Below are 27,817 nucleotides of genomic sequence, written 5' to 3' on the forward strand. Positions count from 1 at the left end.
AAAGGGGTTAAGGATCTACACCCACTTGAGACCCAGTATAAGTGTTATCCCCTTTTGTATAGTCTAAATATTGGGACCCCACCACAGATACCAAGTATTGAGCTTATGTTTGCTCATGGGTCACCTCTCTGCTGCAATCATGGATAATTACCTGCAGAAGTGGGTGAGCAGGACATTGAAGCTGGGTTTACATTTTTTTTTTCTGGCGCTAAACCCAGAGTGAATTAAAGTGACGAGGTAGTACATGTCCTTTTATACTTGCCCTTCAGGATCCAAATCTGGTTTTACCTCAAAAACAAATGGGCTAACCCAGCCTGTTGTGTCTATCCTATCGCATAAAACAAAACTGCAGTTTTTCTGCTCTGCCAATGCTGCCCTTGGCATGAGAAACCCAGGACAAGTGTTGAGTGGCCCTCGGTTTATGTCAGTAAAGGGTTGATTTACCTATCTGAGTAGTAATCCTGATTTACTTTTTTTGCAGGATTGGTCTCGATTTGGTCAATGGAAAGCCAAGGGATAACAAACAAGCAGGGGTCTTTGAACCCACTGTTGTCAAGACAAAAAGCCTGAAGTTTGCAACAGAAGCTGCAATTACAATCCTGCGAATTGATGATCTCATCAAATTGCATCCAGAGAGTAAAGAGGAGAAGGGCAAATATCACGAAGCAGTGCAATCTGGATCAATTGAATGCTAATGTGTCACAGAACCGTAGTGGGTTTTTTTTTTTTTTTGTATTACTGTAACTTATAACTAGTAACTCATGGTTTATCTTGCACTTTTTGGTCTTGTACCAAAACCCATCACCCAAACACTTAATAAAAGTAAAGTGTGAGCTCTTTTCTTGACTCTTCCATTATTGAATAGAAACCTAAGGCAATTGTGCTGAGAACTGGCTGTAAGACTCTGCTCCCGTGATAGTGTTTTTTACATGTGAAAATGAAACTGCTCTGTGGCTGCAATGACTATTCTTTTAGAGCAGGCATGCTCAACCTGCAGCCCTCCAGCTGTTGCAAAACTACAATCCCAGCATGCCTTAGGCCACTTTCACACCTGCGTTAAGGTGCGGATCCGTCACCTATAATGCAAACGCTGGTATCCGTTCAGAACGGATCCGTTTGCATTACTCTGTAAAAAAATAAAATAAAAAAAAGTCTAAGTCAAACGGATCCATCCTGACTTACATTGAAAGTCAATGGGGGACGGATCCGTTTACAATTGCACCATATTGTCAGTGAAAACGGATCCGTCCCCATTGACTTACATTAACTCAGGATGGATCCATTTGGCTCCGCATCGCCAGGCGGACACCAAAACGGGTGTCTGCCTCCAGAATGGAGCCAAACTGATGCATTCTGAATGGATCCTTATCCATTCAGAATGCATTGGAGCTAAACTGATCCTTTTTGGGCCGCTTGTGAGAGCCTTGAAACGGATCTCACAAGCGAACCCAGAAACGCCAGTGTGAAAGTTGCCTTAACAGCCTACAGCAGGGCATGGTGGGAGTTGTAGTTTTACAACAGCTGGAGGGCCGCAGGTTGAGCATCCCTGTTTTAGAGTATAGTCAGTAGGCACCCAGTATGGTCATGTAGAATTGCTCTATTGGGTTGGCATGTGACAGTGTAGAATTCTACAGATTTTTGCATTTGACGACTTATCATTGGCTCTCTGAATTTGATAAGTATAACATATACTTCTCCCTAGCTTAAAAAAGAAGCCACATGAAGGAATCTTGAGTCTTGCACCAGTAAACACAGATTGAACGGAAGAGGTTGGTTAATACTTTTTATTAAAACAAAAATTAATAACAAAAGACACCGAGCTGTGAAACCTACAAATGTAGGAGATTTGTGCGTTTGGCTTTACTCAGACGGCCATAATGTGGGCACATATTTGGAATCCATGTTCTAGCTTTAAATCCCGACTGAACCACAGGTCTTACAGCCCACACTACCTGCATCATAAGGGATGCTGTACATTCAGTTCTTTTGGAACCTTGGTCGGGCAAGACTTGTGGCTGTAATATGGACACTAAAATGCGCCCGCTTCATTGCCGTCTGAATGAGGAGTTAATCTGCTTTCTCGGTTCATCATTTGAGACCCTGTTTACAGCACGTTGTGGATCTTCCCTTGGCATTTATGCCTTAAACAGCTCCTGGCGTACACTCCACTGTATCCATAGGGTTCCTTCACCGAACATAGAATTACTTTCAGACAGGGCAGCAGATATGGGTATAATAGACTATGCTAAACAGAAACTTATTCTGTATAAATGTACACCTTATGGTATGTTTTTCCTATGGGTGATGTATCCCACCTTGCCTATACCTGTGCTATACTGTCAAGTATACACCAAAGAGGGTGAAAAACAGGGTCTTAAGTCAAAATGCCCTAGATAACTGAACATGTCACCCATAGCATTCAGATTACAAGTCCAAATGTATGTGCGCCTTTGTTTTGTAAGCATTCTCAGTGTAAGGCTGGGTTCACAAGAGTCTGATTCAACAGAAACTGATCTATGGCGCAGTTCTTAAATCTTCATCATGTCCGTTCACACTGCGGATTACAAGCAGAAAGTTTGAAGCGACTTGTGAACTCAGCCTAAGGCCCCCTGCACACCCCGTGGTTGTGCTGCAGCCCCATTCACTTTAATGGGTCCGCGATCCGGCCATTCTGCAAAAAGATAGATAATGTCCTATCTTTTTGCAGAACAGAAGTACGGGACGAAACACCCTGTACGGTTCCGTTCCGGATTTGCGGACCCATTCAAGTGAATGGGTCCACATCCGGAATGCTCACGGAACGGCACCCGTGTATTGCGGGTCCGCAATACGGCAGGGAGGGGGTAAAAGGTACAAATGAGGTGATCACTTGTGCTAAACGTCAGTTCATCAGGTAAACTATTAAATGTAGTAGTGATTCAAAATTAAAAAGGAAACTGCATAAAATAAGTGGAGGCTAAAAGTAGCTGATAATCTGAGGAATGTACTTTTTTTCTTTTGTCACTTATGTTCCATAGGAACAAGTGCTTTCTGAAGTGTCTATAATAATGAGCACTCTGTGACCCAGAATATTGAAATGAATTAACTTGTCCTTTCCACACACATTGCTATTCCCATACCACCACCAATACACAAGGAAGCAACTCCTTTCTTCCCACCAGTTCTTTCTAGAGCATAAAGAAGAGTGACCAGAATACGACAGCCAGACATTCCAAGAGGGTGGCCGAGCGCTATAGCTCCTCCTTGGATGTTAACCTGGAAATGAAACAGAATCATGTAACTGAAGGGTACAGGGCTACATACTGTATCTTGAAGTACTTAATTACCCCAACATTACAACTAGATAGCCACCTGAATGCAGAGTTTTATTCAAAACGGGTTAATTCCCATCAGTAGAAAAAGTTTTTCTACTTCTTATTGACGTAGTACATAAAAGGTGGTTGTCAGTGTGCGCATTGAGGACCCACCCATGCTTGTATAAATGTGGGTCTTTATGCAGAAGATATGGTCCTATTTCTTGCTGACCCAGACCTTTCATTGCAAAAAGCACTGTATATAATTTGAACAATTTAACCTCAAGATTAGTTGGGAAAAATCACTTACACCTTTAACTGGCCATACATTTGAAATTATGGTCAATCAGTCGTCCATGGCATGTGCAGCTGCCCTCCATTCATTTTCTATGGGGGCAGCAAAAAGCGCTGGCTCGGCTATTTCCGTTGGCCGCATAGAAATGAATGGGAGCAGGGGCCACTCATGCGCGGTACGCTCCCATTCACTTCTATGGGGAGCCGCACCGATAAGACAATGGAGGCATAGCCTAGTGATATGCCCCCATTGTCCATGATGAGACAACCCCTTTAAGGGAAGAGTATCCTCTCTACCTTTTAAATCTAACTTTGTACTACAGCAAGCTAGACATGCACCCTTCCTAACTATATGCTGTTCCAATATATTCAGTCTTATAATCCGTTTGGTTCCCATGCCGTGACATTTCTTGCTCCATGCAAGAGTAGAATCTCATACATATGCTGACACTAGAAATGAAAAAAAAGTTGGCTATACCCACCTGGGCAGAGCCAACTCACCTGCTGGTTTCTTTTTGAACTGTTCTTTTTCTTAGAGCATCTAGCTCTTTACTATCTGACTAAGTCACCCCCAGCTTGACAGTGCTGACATAGTCGCTTTCGCTCCTGAACCAACGCAATAACCGCATTAAAGAAGAAGGGCTAATGGAAGACCCTGAGGAATACTCAGCAAGCGAAAAGGAATACAACCAGGCAAGTAGAACCCTGAACTGTCCCAGACTTAAAATTGTCATGACCGTGGTGAACCCATAAGTGGAGCCCAGGAGTATGTCAGGACAAAGGGGTTACCAAAGAAGCTCTGGTGAGCTGGACATATTGAGATATGGAATAGTGAATTTCCATCATAGAAAGGGACGAAGACCCCTTCCTCCGCAGGCCAGGTGGAGTAAGATGAAGCCCTCTACGAGCAGTAGTAGATGGTAATCCCATTCTCCTCAGGAGTGCAGTCAACCTCAAGGGAAGGAGGGAATTTGTAATAATGGCTATGAAGAGAGAACCCAAAAAATTGCAGCAAAACCTGGAGAAAATAAGAGCAGGTCTTGTCTGCCTCCTACAAACGCTAGACTAAAGCCGATAAAGCTAGTGTCTGTGGAGAGGGTATTGCCCACCTGGAGCCAACTTCTTTTTTTTTTTTTTTTATTTCTAGTGTCAACCTCCTATGGCCATACAACCACAATACTGTGTTCCCCAATTATATTAACAAGAAATGTACTTTACTGTATATTCTCGTGCAGTTTGTTCCACTAAAATATTTTCCAGATTAAAAAAAAAAAGTGGTTTTCAAGGTCTTCTGTTGTCGAGATTTGTTAATAGAAATGTGACAACATTCAAATCAATGGTAGTTTGATAGGACTGTCAGGTGGTCTGCACATATTATGACTACACTGGATTCCTACCTTTAGATATATATAATGGAAAGCATTTTAATAAGACTAACCTTTTCAGGGCTCAGTCCTAGCTCTTTAACAACTGCTAAGGCTTGAGCTGCAAAAGCTTCATTTATTTCGAATACATCCACCTCATCGAGGCTCCATCCTGCCTTTTCAACCTGCAAGATACAACATGAAAGTCTGTCAATTTGATGAACGTCAAGAATATACCGTAATCTTGACAGCTATGGGTACAATCGTAAAACCACAAGTTGTTGCACAAGGCTGGGACACAGATTCCATAAAAAACGCCAAAGTAATGCTACAAGCCAGGAGCCGTGCTGAGCAGGGAAGAGAAGTTCTGTGGCCACTTCTGGGTCAATAGAGGTCAGACCCCCACTGATATAAAGTGATGTCATATCACTAGTATAAGCCAACACTTTATGATGATGGGAATACCCCTTTAATGAGAACCTGTCACCATGAAATACAGTGCAAACTGAAGGCAGCATGTTATAGAGCAGGAGGAGCTGAGCAGATTGTAATTGATACGTTTGAATCTCTGCGCTTTTTGAGATCTGTTGCCCAAGTGAGCTATGTTATCAGTGACTGACATCAGCTGGCCCATCTCACACATCGATGGCATGTTGCTAGGATATGCCACATAAGTGCGGGTCTAGTACGGGGCTTTACAAAGCGATGGAGAACGCAACCCTAAAGCGCTGCATGCTTTCTATTTACTTCTATGGGAGTCTTGAAAAGGCCCAGTTCGAGAGATAGCCGTGTGTCCCACTGGACCTCCACCTGTCTGACAAAGGTGGCACATCCAAACAACATGCCATCCATGTGCGAGATGGGCCAACAATCGGGGCAGTTATCCGGATGGAGCATACCTAGGATCACCAGCACTCATTCACGATAATTGCCCTGTGTCATTTTTTTTATATTTTTTTTTTTTTTCTTATTTTGAAATAATTTTTTTCTTGATTGCATTCCTGAGATATATACCTACTTGGTATAAAGGAGCATTAAATAAACCTACCTTTGCATACTACTTTGAGAGTGAGTGGTTTCATTCATATTGACTATTAGTGGGTTCTCACCCTTATACCACTGCACCTCCCCCTAGAGGAGTGCATCTTTCATTTTCTCTAACTTTGCTGTGTAAACAGGTATCTGCTGTGCAGAAGCAATGATCCTCTATGCCATGGGGACTAGCAATCTCTAGACTGCTGCGTGTATATGCAGCTCTCACCTCCTCTGAAGAGCAGGCGATTATCTGGAACAAACCATTCTTTCCTGATAATTGCCTGTTGTGTTGGCCCGTGTAAGGGAACCTTAAAGGGGTTGTCTCACCTCAGCAAATAGCATTTATCATGTAAAGAAAGTTAATACAAGGCACTTACTAATGTATTCTGATTGTCCATATTGCCTTCTTTGCTGGCTGGATTCATTTTTCCATCACATTATACACTACTCGTCTCCATGGTTACGACCACCCTGCAATCCATTAGTGGCAGTTGTGCTTGCACAGTATAGGAAAAAGCTCTGGTCTATGTGCTAGCCCACGGTGTCAGCCACCAGAGAGGCCATAGCTTTTTCCTATAGCGTGCAAGCACAACCACCACTGATGGATTGCAGGGTGGTCTGTAACTATGGAAACCAGCAATGTATAACAGTGATGGAAAAATGAATCCAGCCAGCAAAGGAGGCAATATGGATAATAACAATACATTAGTAAGTGTCTTGTAATAACTTTCTCTACATGATAAATGCCATTTGCTGAAGTGAGACAAGCTCTAACACAGCGAGTGCTATCAGTCACTAATCAGGCCGCCCACATGGGCAACAGAACAGAGATTTGAATATATAAATTACAGGTTTTGCTGAAACTTTTCCCACAAAACTAGATAGAAATCTGCTCAGCTCCTCCTGCTCTGCGACAGGTTCTCTTTAACAGTAATGTACTCAAACTGGTGACATTGTGGCTCATTGACTCATTTGCTGTACACATATGCACGACAGAGCTGAATTTTTGCTCCTGAAGTTACGAGAAGTTTTTAACTCTCAATATCAGAATAAAGGTGACTGCATAGAGCCTCCATGATCAGTTTTCTCACAGGCCAATTATTAGAGCAATTATCAGGAAGGGGTGTTCCTAGGAATGTTCGTTCCGGATAACAGCCCTGTGTTAAAGTGCCACAGATGAATGGGTGAAAGTACTGTTAATGCTGCACTGCACCCTAAATCACTGGGTAGCATATTGTCCTGTGTGAACGTTGGTCTGCTGCCCAGAAACAATGAGGGATGATGGGGATGAACAACAGCAGAGCCCCATACAGCAGAGGTGATTGCTGCATGTAAATGCAGCTCTCATCTCCACTCATGATCAGGCAATTATTAGAAACAAATTGTTCATTCGCAACAATTGCCTGGTCATTAGACCTATGTAAAGGGACATTAAAGAGGACCTTTCACCGATTCTTACCCTATGAACTAAGTATACATACATGTAGAGCGGCGCCCGGGGATCTCTTTGCACTTACTATTATCCCCGGGCGCCGCTCCGTTCTGCTGCTATGTCCTCCGGTATCTCCGTTCCCTAAGTTATGGTAGGCGGAGTCTGCCCTAGCGCTGGCCAATCGCATTGCAGAGCTCACAGCCTGGGAGAAAATAACCTCCCAGGCTGTGAGCTCTGCGCTGCGATTGGCCAGCGCTAGGGCAGACTCCGCCTACCATAACTTAGGGACTGGTATCTCCGCCTACTATAACTTAGTGAGCGGAGATACCGGAGGGCATAGCAGGAGAACGGAGCGGCGCCCGGGGATAATAGTAAGTGCAGTGAGATCCCCGGGCGCCGCTCTACATATCTGTATAGTTAGTTCATAGGGTAAGAATCGGTGAAAGGTACTCGCCGCAGCATGGACAAATGTGGATTTTGATAAACCCCTGTAAACATTCCCTTTAATCAACAATTTGCTTTCAGCTTTCGGCGCAGTGAGGGAAAGACACTCGCAGGCTGCCAGCTTCCTCACCGCGCCTGTGCCAAATACTGAACGCCGCAAGATTTCACAAGAACACATGGCTGGCAGACAGATGCGAGCGCTGCCTGGCCCTGTCAATCAGGACTTGGAGGGAGACGACAAAAGGTGGGAGAACGGAGCCTCTAGGAGCAGTAACAACCCCCCCTTCTCCTAGAGGCTAATTAGCATATTATAAAAGTTTGATTTCTGGCGTAACGGGGGCATAGATAAAAGTAGGAATAGGCTAGTTAGGTTTAGCTAGCATTAGCACATCGCTAATGTCAGCTAGGTTAATAGGGTTAAATCTGGTGAAAAAATCCCTTTAAGGTTGCAGTGATGACATGATTCTACCACATTTTGCAGCGGACTAAGCCCTCTTTCACACGGGCGTTGCGGGAACATGCGCGATTTTTCCGCACTAGTACAAAACATTGTAATGCGTTTTGCATGCGCGTGAGAAAAATCGGTATGTTTGGTACCCAAACCCGAACTTCTTCACAGAAGTTCGGGCTTGGGATCGGTGTTCTGTAGATTGTATTATTTTCCCTTATAACATGGTTATAAGGGAAAATAATAGCATTCTGAATACAGAATGCATAGTACAATAGCGCTGAAGGGGTTAAAAAAAATAAAAAATTATTTAACTCACCTTAATCCACTTGATCGCGCAGCCCGGCATCTCTTCTGTCTTGTTCTTTGCTGTGTGCAGGAAAAGGACCTGTGGTGACGTCACTCAGGTCATCACATGGTCCGTCACATGCTCCATCACCTACAACCCCAAAGGGCTATTTGACCATGAAGGAGAGTGATGGGGTGCTGCGCCAGATGACCTGGCCTCCACAGTCACCGGACCTGAACCCAATCGAGATGGTTTGGGGTGAGCTGGACCGCAGAGTGAAGGCAAAAGGGCCAACAAGTGCTAAGCATCTCTGGGAACTCCTTCAAGACTGTTGGAAGGCCATTTCAGGGGACTACCTCTTGAAGCTCATCAAGAGAATGCCAAGAGTGTGCAAAGCAGTAATCAAAGCAAAAGGTGGCTACTTTGAAGAACCTAGAATATGAAATATTTTCAGTTGTTTCACACTTGTTTGTTATGTATATAATTCCACATGTGTTCATTCATAGTTTTGATGCCTTCATAGTCATGAAAATAAAGAAAACCCTTTGAATGAGAAGGTGCGTCCAAACTTTTGGTCTGTACTGTATATATTTTATTTTTTATTTTTACCCTTCGATTTTTAACTTACTCTAACACTTCTCCGGACTATTTCTATCTAACTGCCAGTACTCAGGCTAACTAAACTATGGCTAATTCTATCTAATTACCAGTAATATATATATATATATATATATATATATATATATATATATATATATATATATATATATATATATACACACACATACACACCTAAAGAATTATTAGGAACACCATACTAATACGGTGTTGGACCCCCTTTTGCCGTCAGAACTGCCTTAATTCTACGTGGCATTGATTCCACAAGGTGCTGATAGCATTCTTTAGAAATGTTGGCCCATATTGATAGGATAGCATCTTGCAGTTGATGAAGATTTGAGGGATGCACATCCAGGGCACGAAGCTCCCGTTCCACCACATCCCAAAGATGCTCAATTGGGTTGAGATCTGGTGACTGTGGGGGCCATTTTAGTACAGTGAACTCATTGTCATGTTCAAGTAACCAATTTGAAATTATTTTTAGCTTTGTGACATGGTGCATTATCCTGCTGGAAGTAGCTCATTTACCTATTTGTAGTGGAGATGAGTGGTACCCGGTGGGGTCTTCTGCTGTTGTAGCCCATCCGCCTCAAGGTTGTGCGTGTTGTGGCTTCACAAATGCTTTGCTGCATACCTCGGTTGTAACGAGTGGTTATTTCAGTCAACGTTGCTCTTCTATCAGCTTGAATCAGTTGGCCCATTCTCCTCTGACCTCTAGCATCCACAAGGCATTTTTGCCCACAGGACTGCCGCATACTGGATGTTTTTCCCTTTTCACACCATTCTTTGTAAACCCTAGAAATGGTTGTGCGTGAAAATCCCAGTAAACTGAGCAGATTGTGAAATACTCAGACCGGCCCGTCTGGCACCAACAACCATGCCACGCTCAAAATTGCTTAAATCACCTTTCTTTCCCATTCTGACATTCAGTTTGGAGTTCAGGAGATTGTCTTGACCAGGACCACACCACACCACACTGCATTGAAGCAACTGCCATGTGATTGGTTGACTAGATAATTGCATTAATGAGAAATAGAACAGGTGTTCCTAATAATTGTTTAGGTGAGTGTATATATATATATATATATATATATATATATACACACACATACACACACAAACACACCTCAAAAAAATAAAGGCAACACAAAAATAACACATCCTAGATCTGAATTAATTAAATATTCTTCTGAAATACTTTGTTCTTTACATAGTTGAATGTGCTGACAACAAAATCACACAAAAATTTGAGGTCTGGATTTGGAGTCACACTCAAAACTAAAGTGGAAAAACACACTACAGGCTGATCCAACTTTGATGTAATGTCCTTAAAACAAGTCAAAATGAGGCTCAGTAGTGTGTGTGGCCTCCACGTGCCTGTATGACCTCCCTACAACGCCTGTGCATGCTCCTGATGAGGTGGCGGACGGTCTCCTGAGGGATCTCCTCCCAGACCTGGACTAAAGCATCTGCCAACTCCTGGACAGTCTGTGGTGCAACGTGACGTTGGTGGATAGAGCGAGACATGATGTCCCAGATGTGCTCAATTGGATTCAGGTCTGGGGAACGGGCGGGCCAGTCCATAGCATCAATGCCTTCGTCTTGCAGGAACTGCTGACACACTCCAGCCACATGAGGTCTAGCATTGTCTTGCATTAGGAGGAACCCAGGGCCAACCGCACCAGCATATGGTCTCACAAGGGGTCTGAGGATCTCATCTCGGTACCTAATGGCAGTCAGGCTACCTCTGGCGAGCACATGGAGGGCTGTGCGGCCCTCCAAAGAAATGCCACCCCACACCATTACTGACCCAATGCCAAACCGGTCATGCTGGAGGATGTTGCAGGCAGCAGAACGTTCTCCACGGCGTCTCAAGACTCTGTCACGTCTGTCACATGTGCTCAGTGTGAACCTGCTTTCATCTGTGAAGAGCACAGGGCGCCAGTGGCGAATTTGCCAATCTTGGTGTTCTCTGGCAAATGCCAAACGTCCTGCACGGTGTTGGGCTGTAAGCAACAACCCCCACCTGTGGACGTCGGGTCTTCATATTACCCTCATGGAGTCTGACCGTTTGAGCAGACACATGCACATTTGTGGCCTGCTGGAGGTCATTTTGCAGGGCTCTGGCAGTGCTCCTCCTGTTCCTCCTTGCACAAAGGCGGAGGTAGCGGTCCTGCTGCTGGGCTGTTGCCCTCCTACGGCCTCCTCCACGTCTCTTGATGTACTGGCCTGTCTCCCGGTAGCGCCTCCATGCTCTGGACACTACGCTGACAGACACAGCAAACCTTCTTGCCACAGCTCGCATTGATGTGCCATCCTGGATAAGCTGCACTACCTGAGCCACTTGTGTGGGTTGTAGACTCTGTCTCATGCTACCACTAGAGTGAAAGCACCGCCAGCATTCAAAAGTGACCAAAACATCAGCCAGGAAGCATAGGAACTGAGAAGTGGTCTGTGGTCACCACCTTCAGAACCACTCCTTTATTGGGGGTGTCTTGCTAATTGCCTATAATTTCCACCTGTTGTCTATCCCATTTGCACAACAGCATGTGAAATTGATTGTCACTCAATGTTGCTTCCTAAGTGGACAGTTTGATTTCACAGAAGTGTGATTGACATGGAGTTACATTGTGTTGTTTAAGTGTTCCCTTTATTTTTTTGAGCAGTGTGTATATATATATATATATATATATTTTATTATTATTATTATATATTTTTTTTAACAAATGCCTAACTCTAACCTCAACTATTTCAAGCTATCTGGCTAGCTATTTTATAAAAAAAAAAAAAACACAACAAACATACTGAAGTTCTGTGGGGAGGAAGGGTGGTTGGAGGATGGGGTGTCAGGGGAAGGGAGTGTGTTTGGATCACTGTCGGGTGTTGGTGGCACTTGTGGGCACTCTGACAGGAGACCAGAACAGCGCAGCTCTGATCTCCTGAAGGGTAACTGTCAGAATAAGGAGATCGGAGCTGTGCTGGACGATTCTTGCCTGCAGGGCAGGACGCACTGCGATTGGTCAGTCAATCACTGCGATCAGAAAGCAGGGACCGCGGTGATTGGTCCCCTGACGGGTGCATGGACAGCTCTGCTGTTGGTGACACCCGTTTAGATGCCGGTGTCACCGCAACTTGCAGTGACACTTTCATCTCATGATGTACTGTGCACGTCATGATGCGGTAACTAACACCATATCATAACGTACACAGTATGTCATTAGTCACTAAGGGGTTAAATGCAACTTATCCTCTATCCACAGGATGGGGGATAAGTGTTTGATTGGCGGTGGTACGACCGCTGGGGCCCCCACTGATCATGAGAACGGGGACCCATACTCCCTGTTTGAAATAAGCTGCCGTCACATGTGCACACTGCCACTGCATCCAGATCTATGTCATGTAGTTGAATGAAGCGGTGTACACACCTATGAACGCAGCTCCATTCAAATGGATGAGAATGGGCCCCCATTCTTGTGAGCAACAGGGTCCCCAGTGAGCGGACCTCCGCTGATTAGATAATTGTCCCTTATACTGTGGATAAGGGATACGGTGTCTTCATAACCCCTTTAAAAAGGAGCCTGTTACATATAACATGATGTCTGAGACAGCAGACATGTTACAGAGCAGAAGGGGCTGAGCAGATTAATATATAGTTTTATAGGAAAGAATTCAATAAAAAAAATTGTAATTCATTTAAATTTCTGCTAATTTTGGACTTTGAAGTCAAGTAGGCGGTCCTATCAGTGATTGACAGCTATCTCTGTATACACAGCCATAGGGGGGAAGGCTGTCAATCACTGACAGGACCACCTCCTTGACTTCAAATCTAGAATAAACCGGAATTTAAATGTGTGAAATACAATAAATCTATATATCATTCTACTCAGCTCCTCCTGCTCTTTAACATGCTGCCTGCAGATTACACAGAATTTTGATGACGACAGGTTCCCTTTATATCAGTCACTGGAGAAACTTACAGCTTTTCTAATAGCAGGAATTGGACCAACTCCCATAACAGATGGATCCAAGCCAGCCTGAGCAGTGCAGACTATCTGTGCCAGGGGTGTGAGGTGCCTGCGCTGTGCTTCGGATTTCTTCATCAGAACAACTGCAGCAGCTCCATCATTAATACCTGAGAAGAATGCGGATTTTATTATTAATCGCCCTTATTTATAAAAATGATAAGGATATTCTATCGTTATTACAAGATGCCTCCACAGTCCTGCAGATATCAGCCATCTCTTAGGACCCATTATTTGTATGTAATTCTGAATAAATAGCAACGGTAAGATGCTATGTTACTGATGTACATGCTGATTTTGGGGCTCTCTCTGTTGCAGGTAATCAATAAAAAAATATCCCATTAGCAGTAGAAGATATTACCAGCACCACAGCGAATTTATGAACAGGATATCAGTTTAAATTCTCCTGGCTCTGCTGCTCTACGTTTGTATTATACAAACGTAGAGCAGCAGAGCCAGGAGAAAACCAACACACAACACCTCTCCAGGCCAGGTACTGTCTATACCCCGTTAGTATCCAGACTTTAGAAGTCAGCAATGCCTCTAATCAGGAATTGTGCTCTTTTCCATCAGCCACCTAATGACAATCGCAACTTCCACATGTCGGTTTATCTACTGATACTGTATACAGCTGTACATAGATCTGACTTGATGGCTACTGGAAGACGTGGGCTACAGTAATTACACCAAGGAAATACATAATAAGTCTTCTGTATATGCACATTCTGTGCGATATTGCATCTGACATATTCCTATGGGATGGCCTGAAATCACATGTTGGATTTTGTGCAATAATCACATAAAACCTACCGGAAATCCTCCCCTTCTTACTACTAAACCTAGTAAATCGCATGTGGATTCGCAGTTTGAACCTGCGTAAGACTGCAGTGCGATCACAAGCTATTTAAGCACCCTTTTAAGGTATTTCCACGTGAGAAGGATATGTTGTGGATTTGAGCGTGGCAATTTTACAAAGTTTTACAGTACCAGCCAAGTGGAGGAAATTTTAAAGAAATCTTGATTTATGCTGTGGATTTCACCCTTTGTAATGCATGTGAAAATGACTTTGGTTTTGTATTGTCTCTTTCTGAACCTTCCAATGCCACAGTATAACTTATTAATATCTGAGGTCAGAACTGCTATTGACAACACTACAAACCTGAGGCATTAGCTGGCGTTACAGTACCAGTCCCGTCCTTCACAAAATAGGGTTTCAGTTTTGCCATTCCTTCTAAACTGCTGCCATGTCGAGGAAACTCGTCTGTTGTTACAGTCACAGGGCCTGGTTAACATGAAATTTAGTTAATACAGACGGATTTCTTAAGCAGCATCTACACATTTTGCAAATTCACTTTTTTTTTTTATTGAGTTTTTACAAAATCAAGGACACTTTAAAGGGTATCTGTCAGCAGTTTTGTACCTATGGAACTGGCTGACCTGTTGCATGTGTAATTGGTAGCTGAAGGCATCTGTGTTGGTCCTATGTGCCTATATTTCTGAGAAAAATGATGCATTAATATATGCAAATGAGACTCTAGGAACAATGGGGCATTACTGTTACGCCTAAAGGCTTTGCTCTCTCTGCAACTGCCATGCCCTCTGCACTTTGATTGATAGGGCCATGTGTGAGGACGTTTTCAGTACCTGGCCCTGTCAAAGTACAGGGGTGCGGCAGTTACAGAATGAGAGCAGAGTCATTTGCAAATATTAAAACTTCATATTTCTCAGCAATGCAGGCACATATGAACATGGGGCAAACACAGATGCCTTCAGCTGCCAAGCGCACATGTAACAGGTCAGCAAGTTTCATAGGTAAAAAAATCTGCTGACAGATGCAGTTTAAGGGTCCATTCACACACCGGCAATGTGTGTTCCGCATTTTGCGGACCGCACATCGCCGGCACTCTCAAAGAAAATGCCTTTTCTTGTCCGCAATTGCGGACAAGAATAGGACATGTTCTATTTTTTTGCGGAACGGAAGTGCGGATGCGGACGGCACATTCCGGCCCCATTGAAAATGAATGGATCCGCACCTGTTCCGCAAAATTGCGGAACAGATGCGGACCCATTTTGCGGACGTGTGAATGGACCCTAAAGAAGCAGGATATACTGGGCATACAGTTATGGAATTACTTGTACATGATATCACTATGACACAACTGATTTATACTATACCTTTCCTTGAGGGAACCTCTACAGGCACAATCTCTTTGTCAAAATACCCAGATTTTTGGGCAGTTTCAGTCCTGTTCTGTGACTGGACTGCAAGCCGGTCCTGCTCCTCTCTGGAGATATTCCACTGCTTGGCCACATTTTCAGCTACAAAGACAAGATTGGTAAAGATAAGTATACAAATTAAAGACTACATGGATAAGTTGGAGAATTTGTCGGCAGTTTACAGTACTATAGTCTTACCAGTTACTCCCATGTGATACTTGTAAAATGCATCATTAAGACCATCACAAAGAATACTGTCCTGCAAGGAGACATCTCCGGCTTTTACGCCTGCTCGCATGTAGACTAAATGAGGAGCCTGAAAGCAAAGTTATGCAGAAATAAAAGAACACGTTGATATGATAGAATAAAGGAGATGGCATAGTGCGCGCCTTTAAGCATTAAGTAACCCTTACTATGGACACCGTTTCTGCCACTGTCTCCAGTTGATTTCTGCACTTCCTATATTAGGAGTCCACACACTACACTTTTGTGCCATATAACCTTCAACCACACCTAAAAATGACCATACTAGTGTTCTGAAGATAGTCAGAGGGATAGCGTTTGGCCAATTAAGTTTCTGACTAACAGCCATATTATGTGTAGGCACAATCTTTCCCTCCCAGATCTGTCACAAGTCTAGTAATCGGTCTATAGAAGTATATTCCCGTTGTAGTCACTTACAGCATATCCACAGGATATTCAGTAAATATATGATAGATGCCCATCCTACCTGTGGGACCTGCTCCTATTTTGAGTCCCTCAACATGCCTAGTGAGGTGGCAACTTGTCGTATTGAAGTTGATAATGAATGGAGAGGTAGCCGTGCTCATGTATAGCCACCTCTACAAAAAGTCTCTGCCTGGATGCGGCCGACTCACTAGGGAGAACGGGAGACCCCCATTCTGGAGTTAAGTGCAGGCCCCAGAGGTGTGGTGACATTTATGGGAATACACCTGTAATTACTGGTGGGAATAGCACCACATGAGTAAGTCTCTTTTGTGAAAGATTATAATCAGTGAACAGACTGGGTACTTGTTGCTGCAAAACTCTAAGGCCCCTTGCACACGGGCGCCATAGATTTTGTCCGGATGCGTTGCGGGTGCATTGTGGCAAACCTGCGTGAGTAGGCACGCAATTTCAGTCAGTTTTGTCTGCGATTGCGTTCCATTGTTCAGTTTTTTATGTGCGAATGCAATGTGTTTTGCTCGCGCATGACAAAAAACTGAATGTGGTACTCAGACCCGAACCCGGACTTCTTCACTGAAGTTTGGGTTTGGGTTAGGTGTTCTGTTGATTTTATTATTTTCCCTTCTAACATGGTTATAAGGCCAAATAATAGCATTCTTAATACAGAATGCTTACTAAAATGTCCATTGAGGAGTTAAAAAAATAAAAAAATAAACTCACCTCATCCACTTGATCGCGCAGCTGGTATCGTCTTTTTTCTTCTTCCTGCAGGACCTGCAAAAGGACCTTCGATGACGTCATCACGCTCACCACGTGGTGAGTGCGGTGACGTCAGCACAGGTCCTGCTGAATGAAGATAGAAGGACCTTCCATCTTCATTCAGCAGGACCTGCACTGACCTCACAGCGCTCACCATGTGGTGAGCGCGATGAGGTCATTGAAGGTCCTTTTGCAGATCCTGCAGGATATAAGAATGCACCACAAAATCCGCAACAGAGGCATACTTGCTGCGGATTTGTGTTGCAGAAGCTCACATAGGATATAAGTCTATGAAGAAATTTCCCCAAAATCCACATTGCATATCGAAAACACCGCAGAAACTTTCCATAGCAGAAGAATTCTGTTCCATTTCTGAACCATGCATGGCTAAGGATCCTCCTCCCTGCCCACAAGAATACATGGTGGAAATTTCTGGAGCATATTTGAGGGGACATTTTCCTGTTCCAGTTTTAAGTCCAGTGGGAAAACAGCTTTGGATGGTGATCCAACATTTTGATATACTAGTCACTACTCTGCTAATTTATGCTGTACTGTTTAACCACACCTGTCCTATAGTGATGTCAATCACAAAAGTCACTTAATACACCCATATTTATAATGATGTGCAAAGCTTACAACCTTGCACTTTGATGTGGCTAAACAGCTTTTTATACATATTTAATATCTGAAGCAGTTTACAGGATTGGACATGTTTCCTCAATACTTTGAATATCACAATGTTCTTACCTGGCTCATGTTCTCCATACCACCAGCCACCACTATGTCAGATTCCCCAGTTAATATAGACTGGGCGCCAAGGCTAACTGCCTTTAACCCTGACCCACAGATCATCTGGCAACTCCAGGCTGGAATCGAGTAGGGCATTCCCGCACCCACACTGGCTTGTCGTGTAGGGTTCTGCCCCGTACCTACAATGTAGAACAATACAATAAGACAAGCAAACAGATAAAAATATGAGACAATTGTTCGCCCCAATTTAGTTGTGGACTGCTGCTAATCTTTTAGTGAAGGCTCACAAATTTCATTATTGGGAGGAAGTCCCTGCAGCTTTATTTAATTTAATGGAATCATAGGTGCGCATCAAAAACTAGTCTGGCACTGTATTATGGATGTGTACAACATGGATCGATTAAACGGCCACATGCTTAAAGGGGTTATCCAGGAATTTGATATTGATGGCCTATTCTCAGGACAGGTCATCAATATCAGCTAAGCGGGGGTGTCGGGAGGTAGACAAGCTGCTTGAAAAGGCTGCTGAGCTCCAATTAGTGCTGCGTCTCCTCACAGGTTACCAAGCACAGCGCCATCCATCGGATAGCTTGAATGGGACTAACCTGCGCCTAGGCCATGTGACCGTTGTACGGTGACGTCACCGGCCTACAGCGAGTCCTATGCGCTCTTAAAACAGTCGATTGGCGGAGATGCCAGGAGCCGTACCTCCACCGATCTGATATTGATAATCTATCCTGAAGATAGGCCATCAATATCAAATTCCCGGATAACCCCTTTAAGCCCTGACTCTTATGAACTGTGTATGCCTGAAAATGTCCTGATGGAGGCAGTGACTGATGAGATGAAAAACCAGAATGCTGGTCCTGACTGGGAAAATCTTTACGTGGTTGGACAGCTTTTTCTATCGGTCATCACCATCCAGATAATAACCCTTTGATATTCAGTCACTTACCTCCAGTTAAAACATGACCAAATATTACTTCCGAGATCTCATCAGTATTAACGCTGGATCTCTTCAGAGCCTCCTTGATCACAACTGTGCCCAGGGTGTGAACAGGTAAAGTTGACAGGGCTCCATTGAATATACCTATTGATGAAATGTACATCATTATCAACATAGAATTATACCATTATTCATGAATTCAGTCCAGATAAAGTGTTTATTTTTTTACCTAAAACCCAACACTTTGACTTTAATAATCACTATCAGCCCATTATCAAATCATCATATGATTCTTCTATTACATGAGAATCCATGAGCACGGTATACATCTGCCATGTCAGGATTGACGTCTGTACATATCGTGAGAATTCCCCAGCATATAGACGTGCTGTGAACAGAGCCTTAGGGTAGGTTCACATGGAGTTTTTGGGAGGAGGCTCTCAGACAGATTTGCCAGATTTTTTAATTTCTTTTTGGGAAACACAAAAGGAAGGACTTCTACTTCTCCTTCTCCTTCCTGCTGGATCCACTTCTAGTTTAGGCCGAATGCACACCTCCGTGGTATCCTGGCCTGGTATCCTGCTGACAGCAGGAGCACACGGTGTCATTGGTTTTGCACTTCATGCCGCCGCTGCACTACAGTAATACACTCGTATGATCTATAGGAGTGTATTACTGTAGTGCAGCGGCGGCATGAAGCGCACGGCGTCATAGCAACCAATGACGCCGTGCGCTCCTGCTCTCAACAGGAATCCTGGTCGTGTTACCACGGACCGCTCTCGGCCGCGGAACACGGCCGTGTGCATGAGGCCCAAGCGCTGATTCACACGATCGTATAGTGCCTGTGCTGCGGACCGCAAATAGTGGTTCATAATGCACGGGCACCGGCCACGTGAATCCCGTATTGCGCTGTGGACTCACTGGGTTGAATAGGTCCGTGATCTGCAAAATACCCCATCACGCCCCTGCCACTCCCAAGTGGCGAACACAGTGCAAAAATATTGTCTCACGGGCATAAAAAAATTGTTAAAGTTTATTTTTTTTCACCAAACAGTGGCGAGGCACCTTTAATAAATGACCCCCCACTTTGTTTTCCCAAGCGAGAGCAATTCTCATAGCACTACAAGGAGACATTTTATCAGCCGCTTGCAGATGCTGCCAACATAATACAACTGTATTCTGTAAATGGACTGCCCACTGTATGTATGTTATATGTCTCTGTGATAACCTTACCATACATGCAAGTAGCAAAAATCTCCAAAATGGCCCTATTAACCCTTCACAAAGCATGTCCTTTTGAACTATGACCAATGATCTGAGGTCTAAAGTCTCAAAGGATCTGGATCATTGTTATCAGTACAGCTGGACAAGTGGTTTAGGTCAATAATTCACAATGATTGCTCTAATTTGTAAATGAAGTCATTCTGCTAATGGGGAGTCCTGTATATGACGTGGTCCGGCCACGGTTCCGCATGTCGATTACCTTTAAATGCCAGCCTGCACCTGTACTTGATAAATGAAATAACAGCAAGTACAAGTGCAGTCCGGCAATCACCAGTAATCTGCATGTGGATCCCATGTTCAGACCACACCATGCACAGGCACTTATTTGTCATAGTTATTTTCATTCTAATAACAGAAATTGTGGTGCTTTTGGCTTATTTCACACGAGCGATACAGAATGAGGGCTCATGCACACGGCCGTAGCCTGTTTTGCGGTCTACAAATTGCGGATCCGCAAAACACGGATACAGGCTGTGTGCATTCCGCATTTTGCGGAACAGAATTTTCTCTATAGAACAGTCCTATCCTTGTCTGTAAAATGGACAAGAATAGGACATATTCTATTTTTTTGCAGGTCCCGCGGAAGGGACATACGGATGCGGACAGCACAGGGTGCTGCCCGCATCTAAAGCGAATGGGTCCGCATCCGACCAGCACAAAATGCTGATCAGATGCAGAAAAAGAAAACGTTAGTGTGCATGAGCCCTGAGTCAGGGTCTGTATTCTGTGTTCTCCTTGCGAATGCAATCAGTTTTTGATGCGTTTTTCAAGCACGTGCAGAAAAACTGAAGTATAACTATCTACATCTCCTAGCCACCATCAGTGAAAAAGGCGCTGCATCCGGATAAATTCCATTTTTTGCACAAGTCCCATTCATTACTATGGGGCTGTGCGAAAAACCCACAATATAAAACTTGCAGCAATGTATTTCCTGATTGTTGAGATGATGTGTGAAAAACAAGGCCCATTGAAATGAATGGGTCCGGATTCCGTGTGGGCGCATTGTACTCGCGCGGAATACTCACTCGTCTGCAAGGGGCCTTATGCTTTATCACATCCCAAAGAACTGACTAAAGCAGCAATGTGAAAGCTCAATTGCCACTCCATTCGAACGGGTGACACAGACCCCCATTCTTGACATCAGTGGGGGTCTGATCGGTCGGACCTCCACTATCACTTCTCTATACTGTAAAAGGTTTATAACTTTTCATTCTGACAAAAACTTTATTTCTCCATTGCCTGTATAGTTCCTAACTGAACGTTACACAAGTCTATTGATTAGGAGACTTGTGTGCTAATGCGTTTTAAAGGGATTTTCAGAGACTTTCCTCAGGATAGGTCATCAGAATCTGATCGGTGGGGGTCTGACACCCGAGACCCACCGCTGATCAGCTGTCGGAGAAGGTGGCGGAGTTCACAGTAGTGCCGCAGCCTTCTCATAGCATTTCCTAGGCCAGAAATGACATGTTCATCAGTCAGGTGGCCTAGGCGCAGCTCAGTCCCATTGAAGTGAATGGAGCGGAGCTGCGATACCAAACACACAGTCGTTGTACAATGTAAGATGAGCTGAGAGAAAGCGGCGCCGCTACTGCAAGCGCCAACACATCCGCCGATCAGCATAAAAAAAAGTCTCTGAAAACCCCTTTAACGTATACACAACATATATGCTAAATGGATATCTAAGCATTCGCTAACAAAGGAACCATTAGGCTAAATGCACACGATCAGGACTGCGCGCGGATTTGTGTGCGGAGAATCCGCACCGTAGGTCATGTACATTGTATTCTATGAGAGTTTGAAATCCTCAATGCACACGATGCAGATTTTTAAAATCCGCAGCATGTTAAGTTATTTTATTTTTCCTGACCGGATTTTCTTCATTTACTTAGTAAAAACCGCACCAATTGATGCGGTTTCTCCGCACATGAATCCTGAACGCGTGCATGTACCATAGGTTTTTTGCTGGACTCATGGAAAACCATAGTGTACTCTGTACAACACTTTGGCATCTTGGTTTTTTTCCCGAAGTGATATGTTAGTGGGCAAACATTTGATGTGAGCAACCTGTAAAATAGCCAGGTTCAGATAGAAAGTCATGGGTGTTTTACTCGATGAACCGTATAACCTGCCCCTCTAACCGTCCAGGAAGTTGGGAACTATGACCTCCAGGTAAAGTTACACAACTAGTTTGTTACTTGGTAAATATAGTATGATAAGGACAGGGCTGTGTAAGGACAACGACCCGCACGAATCACTCCGCTCCTGCTCATTACTGCACTACCCCGTGCAGCCACTGACACTAGAGACAAGCGCGATCGTTCTACGCCCACAGCCAATCAGAACGCGAGTAAAGAACTTGTCAGCGCAGTGACCAATCATTAAGCCACTACCAGATATGGTTCTACGCCAAGCAGCCAATCAGCAGCAGAGGTGAGAAAAGCTGACTGACTGCGGTTGCGGCTCCTCCCTTAACGCCACATCTAGTGACTGAACATTCATGAGCAAACACATAACCCGCCTATTTACTATAATGATCCGCCCGTTCAGTGCTCACCTCATACACAGTGTACGTACAAATGCAGACGACTGTAGTCACTAGCAATAATACAAGCGACTGTACTCACTATACTACAAGCATATAAATACAGGTGACTGTACTCACTATAGTAATACTACAAGCTTATAAATACAGGTGACTAGTCACTATAGTACTACTACAAGCATATAAATACAGGTGACTGTACTCACTATAGTAATACTACAAGCTTATAAATACAGGTGACTAGTCACTATAGTAATACTACAAGCATATAAATACAGGTGACTGTACTCACTATAGTAATACTACAAGCTTATAAATACAGGTGACTAGTCACTATAGTAATACTACAAGCTTATAAATACAGGTGACTGTAGTCACTATAGTACTACTACAAGCATATAAATACAGGTGACTGTACTCACTATAGTAATACTACAAGCTTATAAATACAGGTGACTAGTCACTATAGTACTACTACAAGCTTATAAATACAGGTGACTGTACTCACTATAGTAATACTACAAGCTTATAAATACAGGTGACTGTAGTCACTATAGTAATACTACAAGCATATAAATACAGGTGACTGTACTCACTATAGTAATACTACAAGCTTATAAATACAGGTGACTAGTCACTATAGTAATACTACAAGCATATAAATACAGGTGACTAGTAACTATAGTAATACTACAAGCATATAAATACAGGTGACTAGTAACTATAGTAATACTACAAGCATATAAATACAGGTGACTAGTCACTATAGTAATACTACAAGCTTATAAATACAGATGACTAGTCACTATAGTTATACTACAAGCATATAAATACAGGTGACTGTACTCACTATAGTAATACTACAAGCTTATAAATACAGGTGACTAGTCACTATAGTTATACTACAAGCTTATAAATACATGCAGCTACTCACTATAGTAACAAGCAGCTATATAAATACAGGTGACTAGTCACTATAGTACTACTACAAGCTTATAAATACAGGTGACTGTACTCACTATAGTAATACTACAAGCTTATAAATACAGGTGACTAGTCACTATAGTAATACTACAAGCTTATAAATACAGGTGACTGTAGTCACTATAGTAATACTACAAGCATATAAATACAGGTGACTGTACTCACTATAGTAATACTACAAGCATATAAATACAGGTGACTAGTAACTATAGTAATACTACAAGCATATAAATACAGGTGACTAGTAACTATAGTAATACTACAAGCATATAAATACAGGTGACTAGTCACTATAGTAATACTACAAGCTTATAAATACAGGTGACTAGTCACTATAGTTATACTACAAGCATATAAATACAGGTGACTAGTCACTATAGTAATACTACAAGCTTATAAATACAGGTGACTAGTCACTATAGTTATACTACAAGCTTATAAATACATGCAGCTACTCACTATAGTAACAAGCAGCTATATAAATACAGGTGACTAGTCACTATAGTAATACTACAAGCATATAAATACAGGTGACAGTACTCACTATAGTAATACTACAAGCTTATAAATACAGGTGACTGTACTCACTATAGTAATACTACAAGCTTATAAATACAGGTGACTGTACTCACTATAGTAACACTACAAGCTTATTAATACAGGTGACTAGTCACTATAGTAATACTACAAGCTTATAAATACAGGTGACTAGTCACTATAGTAATACTACAAGCATATAAATACAGGTGACTGGAGTCACTATAGTAATACTACAAGCTTATAAATACATGCAGCTACTCACTATAGTAACAAGCAGCTATATAAATACAGGCGATTGTACCCACTATAGTAATACTCAAGCTTATAAATACAGGCGACTGTACTGACTACAGCAATAATAATCATCAGCTTCATGTCAATAGACTAAACTGGTAGATAGAAAATCTGTCTGTAGGTATAACAGAAATAAGTGATATTCTAGTTTCCCTGACAACGTATATCCCTCAACAGTGCAGAAAAAAATAATAGGTGCTTATAATAATAGGGGTTTAGGCTAGGTGACTGAAATGCTGGAAGTTTACCATCATGGCAGCCCATCTGCAGCGTCGTACAGTACTAGCAACATGAAGGAGATTAGAAGGGTACATGCACATCTCCAGGATTCACGTGCGGAGGCAAATCTGTGCGGTCAATCTACAGCAATTGGTGCGGATTCGGTGCGGATTTTACTAAGTGAATGAAGAAAATCCGGTCAGGAAAAATAAAATAAATTGACATGCTGCGGATTTTCATTGAGAATTTCAGATTCTCATAGAATACAATGTACATGACCTACGGTGCGGATTTTCCGCGCGGAAAATCCGCACGCAATCCTGATCGTGTACACTTATTCTAAGAAATCTCATCCGCACGCTGCATTGAAAAAAATATATAAAAATGACAGTGTAAATTGACCTGCGGTGCGGATTAGAAATCTACAGTGTCAGTTTGTGCAGTTGAATTCACACTTTGAAATGGAGCGGGTGACATCCCAGCCATTTCACTAATACATGCGGTTTTCCATCGTATTTTCAGTCATGTGTGGACAGAGGTTTATGCAGGTCAATGTCAGTCCTGAACGAGCACCACATACAGGTCGAATGCGGGACGAGCGACCGTTGCTACTTTACACCGGAAAGCGACGGTTTTAGTTACACTATAAAAAATGCAGTCCCCTTGGCAGCACCTTTACATGGGGCAACCATCAGGAACAAGTATTTTTCATTCCCGAACATTGGCCCATGTAAGGCCTATTGCACACGGACGTTTTTTTTTCCCGTTTACTGGCCGTTTTTTGCGTTCCGTATACGGTCCGTATACGGAACCATTCATTTCAATGGGTCCGCAAAAAAAAACGGAATGTACTCCGTATGCATTCCGTTTCGTTTTAACATAGAACATGTCCTATTATTACCCGCAAATCACAGTCCGTGGCTCCATTCAAGTCAATGGGTCCGCAAAAAAACGGAACACATACGGAAATGCATCCGTATGTCTTCCGTTTCCGTTCCGTTTTTTGCTGAACCATCTATTGAAAATGTTATTCCTAGCCCAATTTTATCTATGTAATTACTGTATACTGTATATGCCATACGGAACGGAAAAACGGAACAGAAACGGAAACAAAAAACGGAACAACGGATCCGTGAAAAACGGATCGCAAAACACTGAAAAAGCCATACGGTCGTGTGCAATAGGCCTAAGGCTCTCTTCACACGGAGTCTCCAGTGTCCGTCGGATGCTTCTGGCTGGAGGATTTCCATTTCAACGCAGTAAAAAACAGGTAAACCCCAGCGAATACCACCAAAAGGAGACCCCTAACATCAGTGTAATGGGGGTCTAGGAGTCTATATAAAAGGTACACCGCAGAGGCAGTGTGAAAAGCCCCTTATACAAAGCAATCACTAATGTCGCTATACTTCTGCATGCACATATCAATGATTGTGGCGATTTCATGTGACTCACAACCAGTAAATGACATTTACTGCCCATCACTAGGGCCGTCATTATAAATACTTGTTTGCTGCGTGCAAATGGACCTCAACCTGTGCACTTTGGGGGAAAAACAAGAGTTAAATCAGCATTACAATGAGTATTTCAGTATGACAGGCTGCAGGAGCGCACAGCCTAGAGGAAATAGTGGGTGTAACAATTAGATCATTCCAATCTTACCTATGGGAGTGCGGACGGCTGACACAATCACCACCGGATCCTGTGCTGAACTCATCTTCCAGGCTGATGTTCTCCGCTCTGCACACACACTGATACTGACACTGGCTCTGCCTCACTCTGCAGTATTAGTCTCTGTGTCTTCCTGGATGACAGGGCGGCTGCTGAAAAAAAGATAACTGCTCCATCTACTGGCTTGGAGGAGATATTGTTGCTTTTTTTTTCTAATCCTGAAAATGCCAGGATCATGGGCGTAGCTATATGGGGTGCAGAGGTAGCAATCGTTTCCGGGCCCAGGAGCCTGAGGGGGCCCAAAGACCCTTGTGCCACATAAGAAGACACACAACGCACTGAGGGAAGGGGGCCCAAGCTGAACTCTTGCACCAGGGCCCATGAGCCGATAGCTACGCCCCTGGCCAGGATGTTTTCTTCACATTTACACCCAGCCTTAAAAAAATAATAATAATGTTTTTGATGCATTTTTTTTTAGCCAAAGCTAGAAGTGGATCAGCAGGGAAGAGAAGCATAAGTCCTTCCTTTATATTCCTTATCTGGGTACATAACAATCTGAGGCACGAACACCAGGTAATCATGTAGCTGGTCGGTGGTCACAGGTCCCTGTCCCCAATTCAACTGTATCACCATCCTCAGGACAGTGATACAGTTAAAGGGGTTGGCCACTTTCTCGCTAGTTTTGACCAATGTGTATGTAATGGTACTTTCACACTAGCGTTTTTCTTTTTCGGCACTGAGTTCCGTCATAGGGGCTCAATACCAGAAAAGAACTGATCAGTTTTATCCCCCATGCATTGTGAATGGAGAGAAATCCATTCAGGATGTCTTCAGTTCAGTCACTGAACGGCGTTTGGACTGCTGCGGTATTCTCTCAGTCAAAAATTCCGGATAAGTTGCCGGAATGCCGGATCCGGCATTAATTTACATTGAAATGTATTAGGGCTGGATCCGGCATTAAAAGTACCGGAGTGCCGGATCTGTCCTTCCGGTCTGCGCAGAGCGGTAAAAATGTGAAAACAAATAGAAACGTATGACAAACGGAGAGACGGATCCGTTCTTGCAATGCATTTGTGAGACGGATCCGGATCCGTCTACAAATGCTGTCCATTTGCATGCAGATTGCCTGATCCGGCAGGCAGTTCCGGCGATGGAACTGCTTGCCGGATCACTCTGCCGCAAGTGTGAAAGTAGCCTAAGATGACTATATGACACTTACTAATATAGCCTTTGTTAATTTTCTGTTCCGTTTGCGTTATTTTATAAATCATGTCCCATTGTTGGGCAAATCTTCTGTAAGATCCTCACCTGTCTCGCACACTGGTGTGACCAAAAAGGGTCCTCGAGGAGCGGCGGGACAGGTTACGCGTGTCCCCACTGATACACCAGATCCGACCCCTTTGCGAACCAACACGGGGATGCGTTCAACATGTGCGACGGAGGGAAAGACCGGGGACAGGTTGGTCGGGCTAGTGTCTTCCTTGGTTTTTGGAGGATCACCAGACATGAAAAGTGAAAAAAAAATCTAAAGCCAAGTTTGCCTTGCAAATGATAGGAAAAAAATGGACGCAGATGACAATCTTGTGTGCCTCCGTGTTTTTTCACAGACCCATTGACTTGAATGGGTCCGCGAACCGTTGTCCGTGAAAAAAATAGGACAGGTCATATTTTTTTGACGGACTGGAAAC

General features: G+C 43.4%; 2 protein-coding genes across 2 annotated transcripts in view; one reads left to right on the plus strand and one right to left on the minus strand.

Annotated features, from left to right (window-relative positions):
• TCP1 (t-complex 1) overlaps positions 1-839 on the plus strand; it is a 33,652-nt gene extending 32,813 nt beyond the window's left edge. Inside the window, exon 12 of the mRNA XM_040429470.1 lies at positions 482-839. Coding sequence (XP_040285404.1) covers positions 482-695 — 214 coding nt within the window. The 3' untranslated portion in view covers positions 696-839. The remainder of the gene's footprint in view (positions 1-481) is intronic.
• A 2,148-nt stretch (positions 840-2,987) lies between these two features.
• ACAT2 (acetyl-CoA acetyltransferase 2) lies at positions 2,988-26,262 on the minus strand. Its single transcript, XM_040429471.1, has 9 exons — positions 26,121-26,262; positions 18,608-18,742; positions 17,650-17,831; positions 15,655-15,772; positions 15,415-15,558; positions 14,399-14,521; positions 13,195-13,349; positions 5,026-5,136; positions 2,988-3,255 (listed from the first exon to the last, which is right to left on the minus strand). Exons 1-9 carry the CDS (start codon positions 26,173-26,175, stop codon positions 3,082-3,084), a joined length of 1,197 nt encoding a protein of 398 aa, XP_040285405.1. The 5' UTR covers positions 26,176-26,262; the 3' UTR covers positions 2,988-3,081.
• Between the last annotated feature and the right edge of the window lie 1,555 nt (positions 26,263-27,817).

Source organism: Bufo bufo, chromosome 4 (assembly GCF_905171765.1).
Source record: "Bufo bufo chromosome 4, aBufBuf1.1, whole genome shotgun sequence".
NCBI lineage: Eukaryota > Metazoa > Chordata > Amphibia > Anura > Bufonidae > Bufo > Bufo bufo.

What these genes read in the sequence shown, in the direction of transcription:
- ACAT2 (XM_040429471.1), bottom strand. Translation starts at nt 26,175, where the DNA reads ATGAGTTCAGCACAGGATCCGGTGGTGATTGTGTCAGCCGTCCGCACT. An exon ending in TTCCTGCTATTAGAAAAGCT is followed by an intron (nt 5,137 to 13,194) that starts GTAAGTTTCTCC and finishes TGTATCTTGCAG; the next exon opens with GTTGAAAAGGCAGGATGGAG. An exon ending in TAGGACTGAGCCCTGAAAAG is followed by an intron (nt 3,256 to 5,025) that starts GTTAGTCTTATT and finishes TTTCATTTCCAG; the next exon opens with GTTAACATCCAAGGAGGAGC.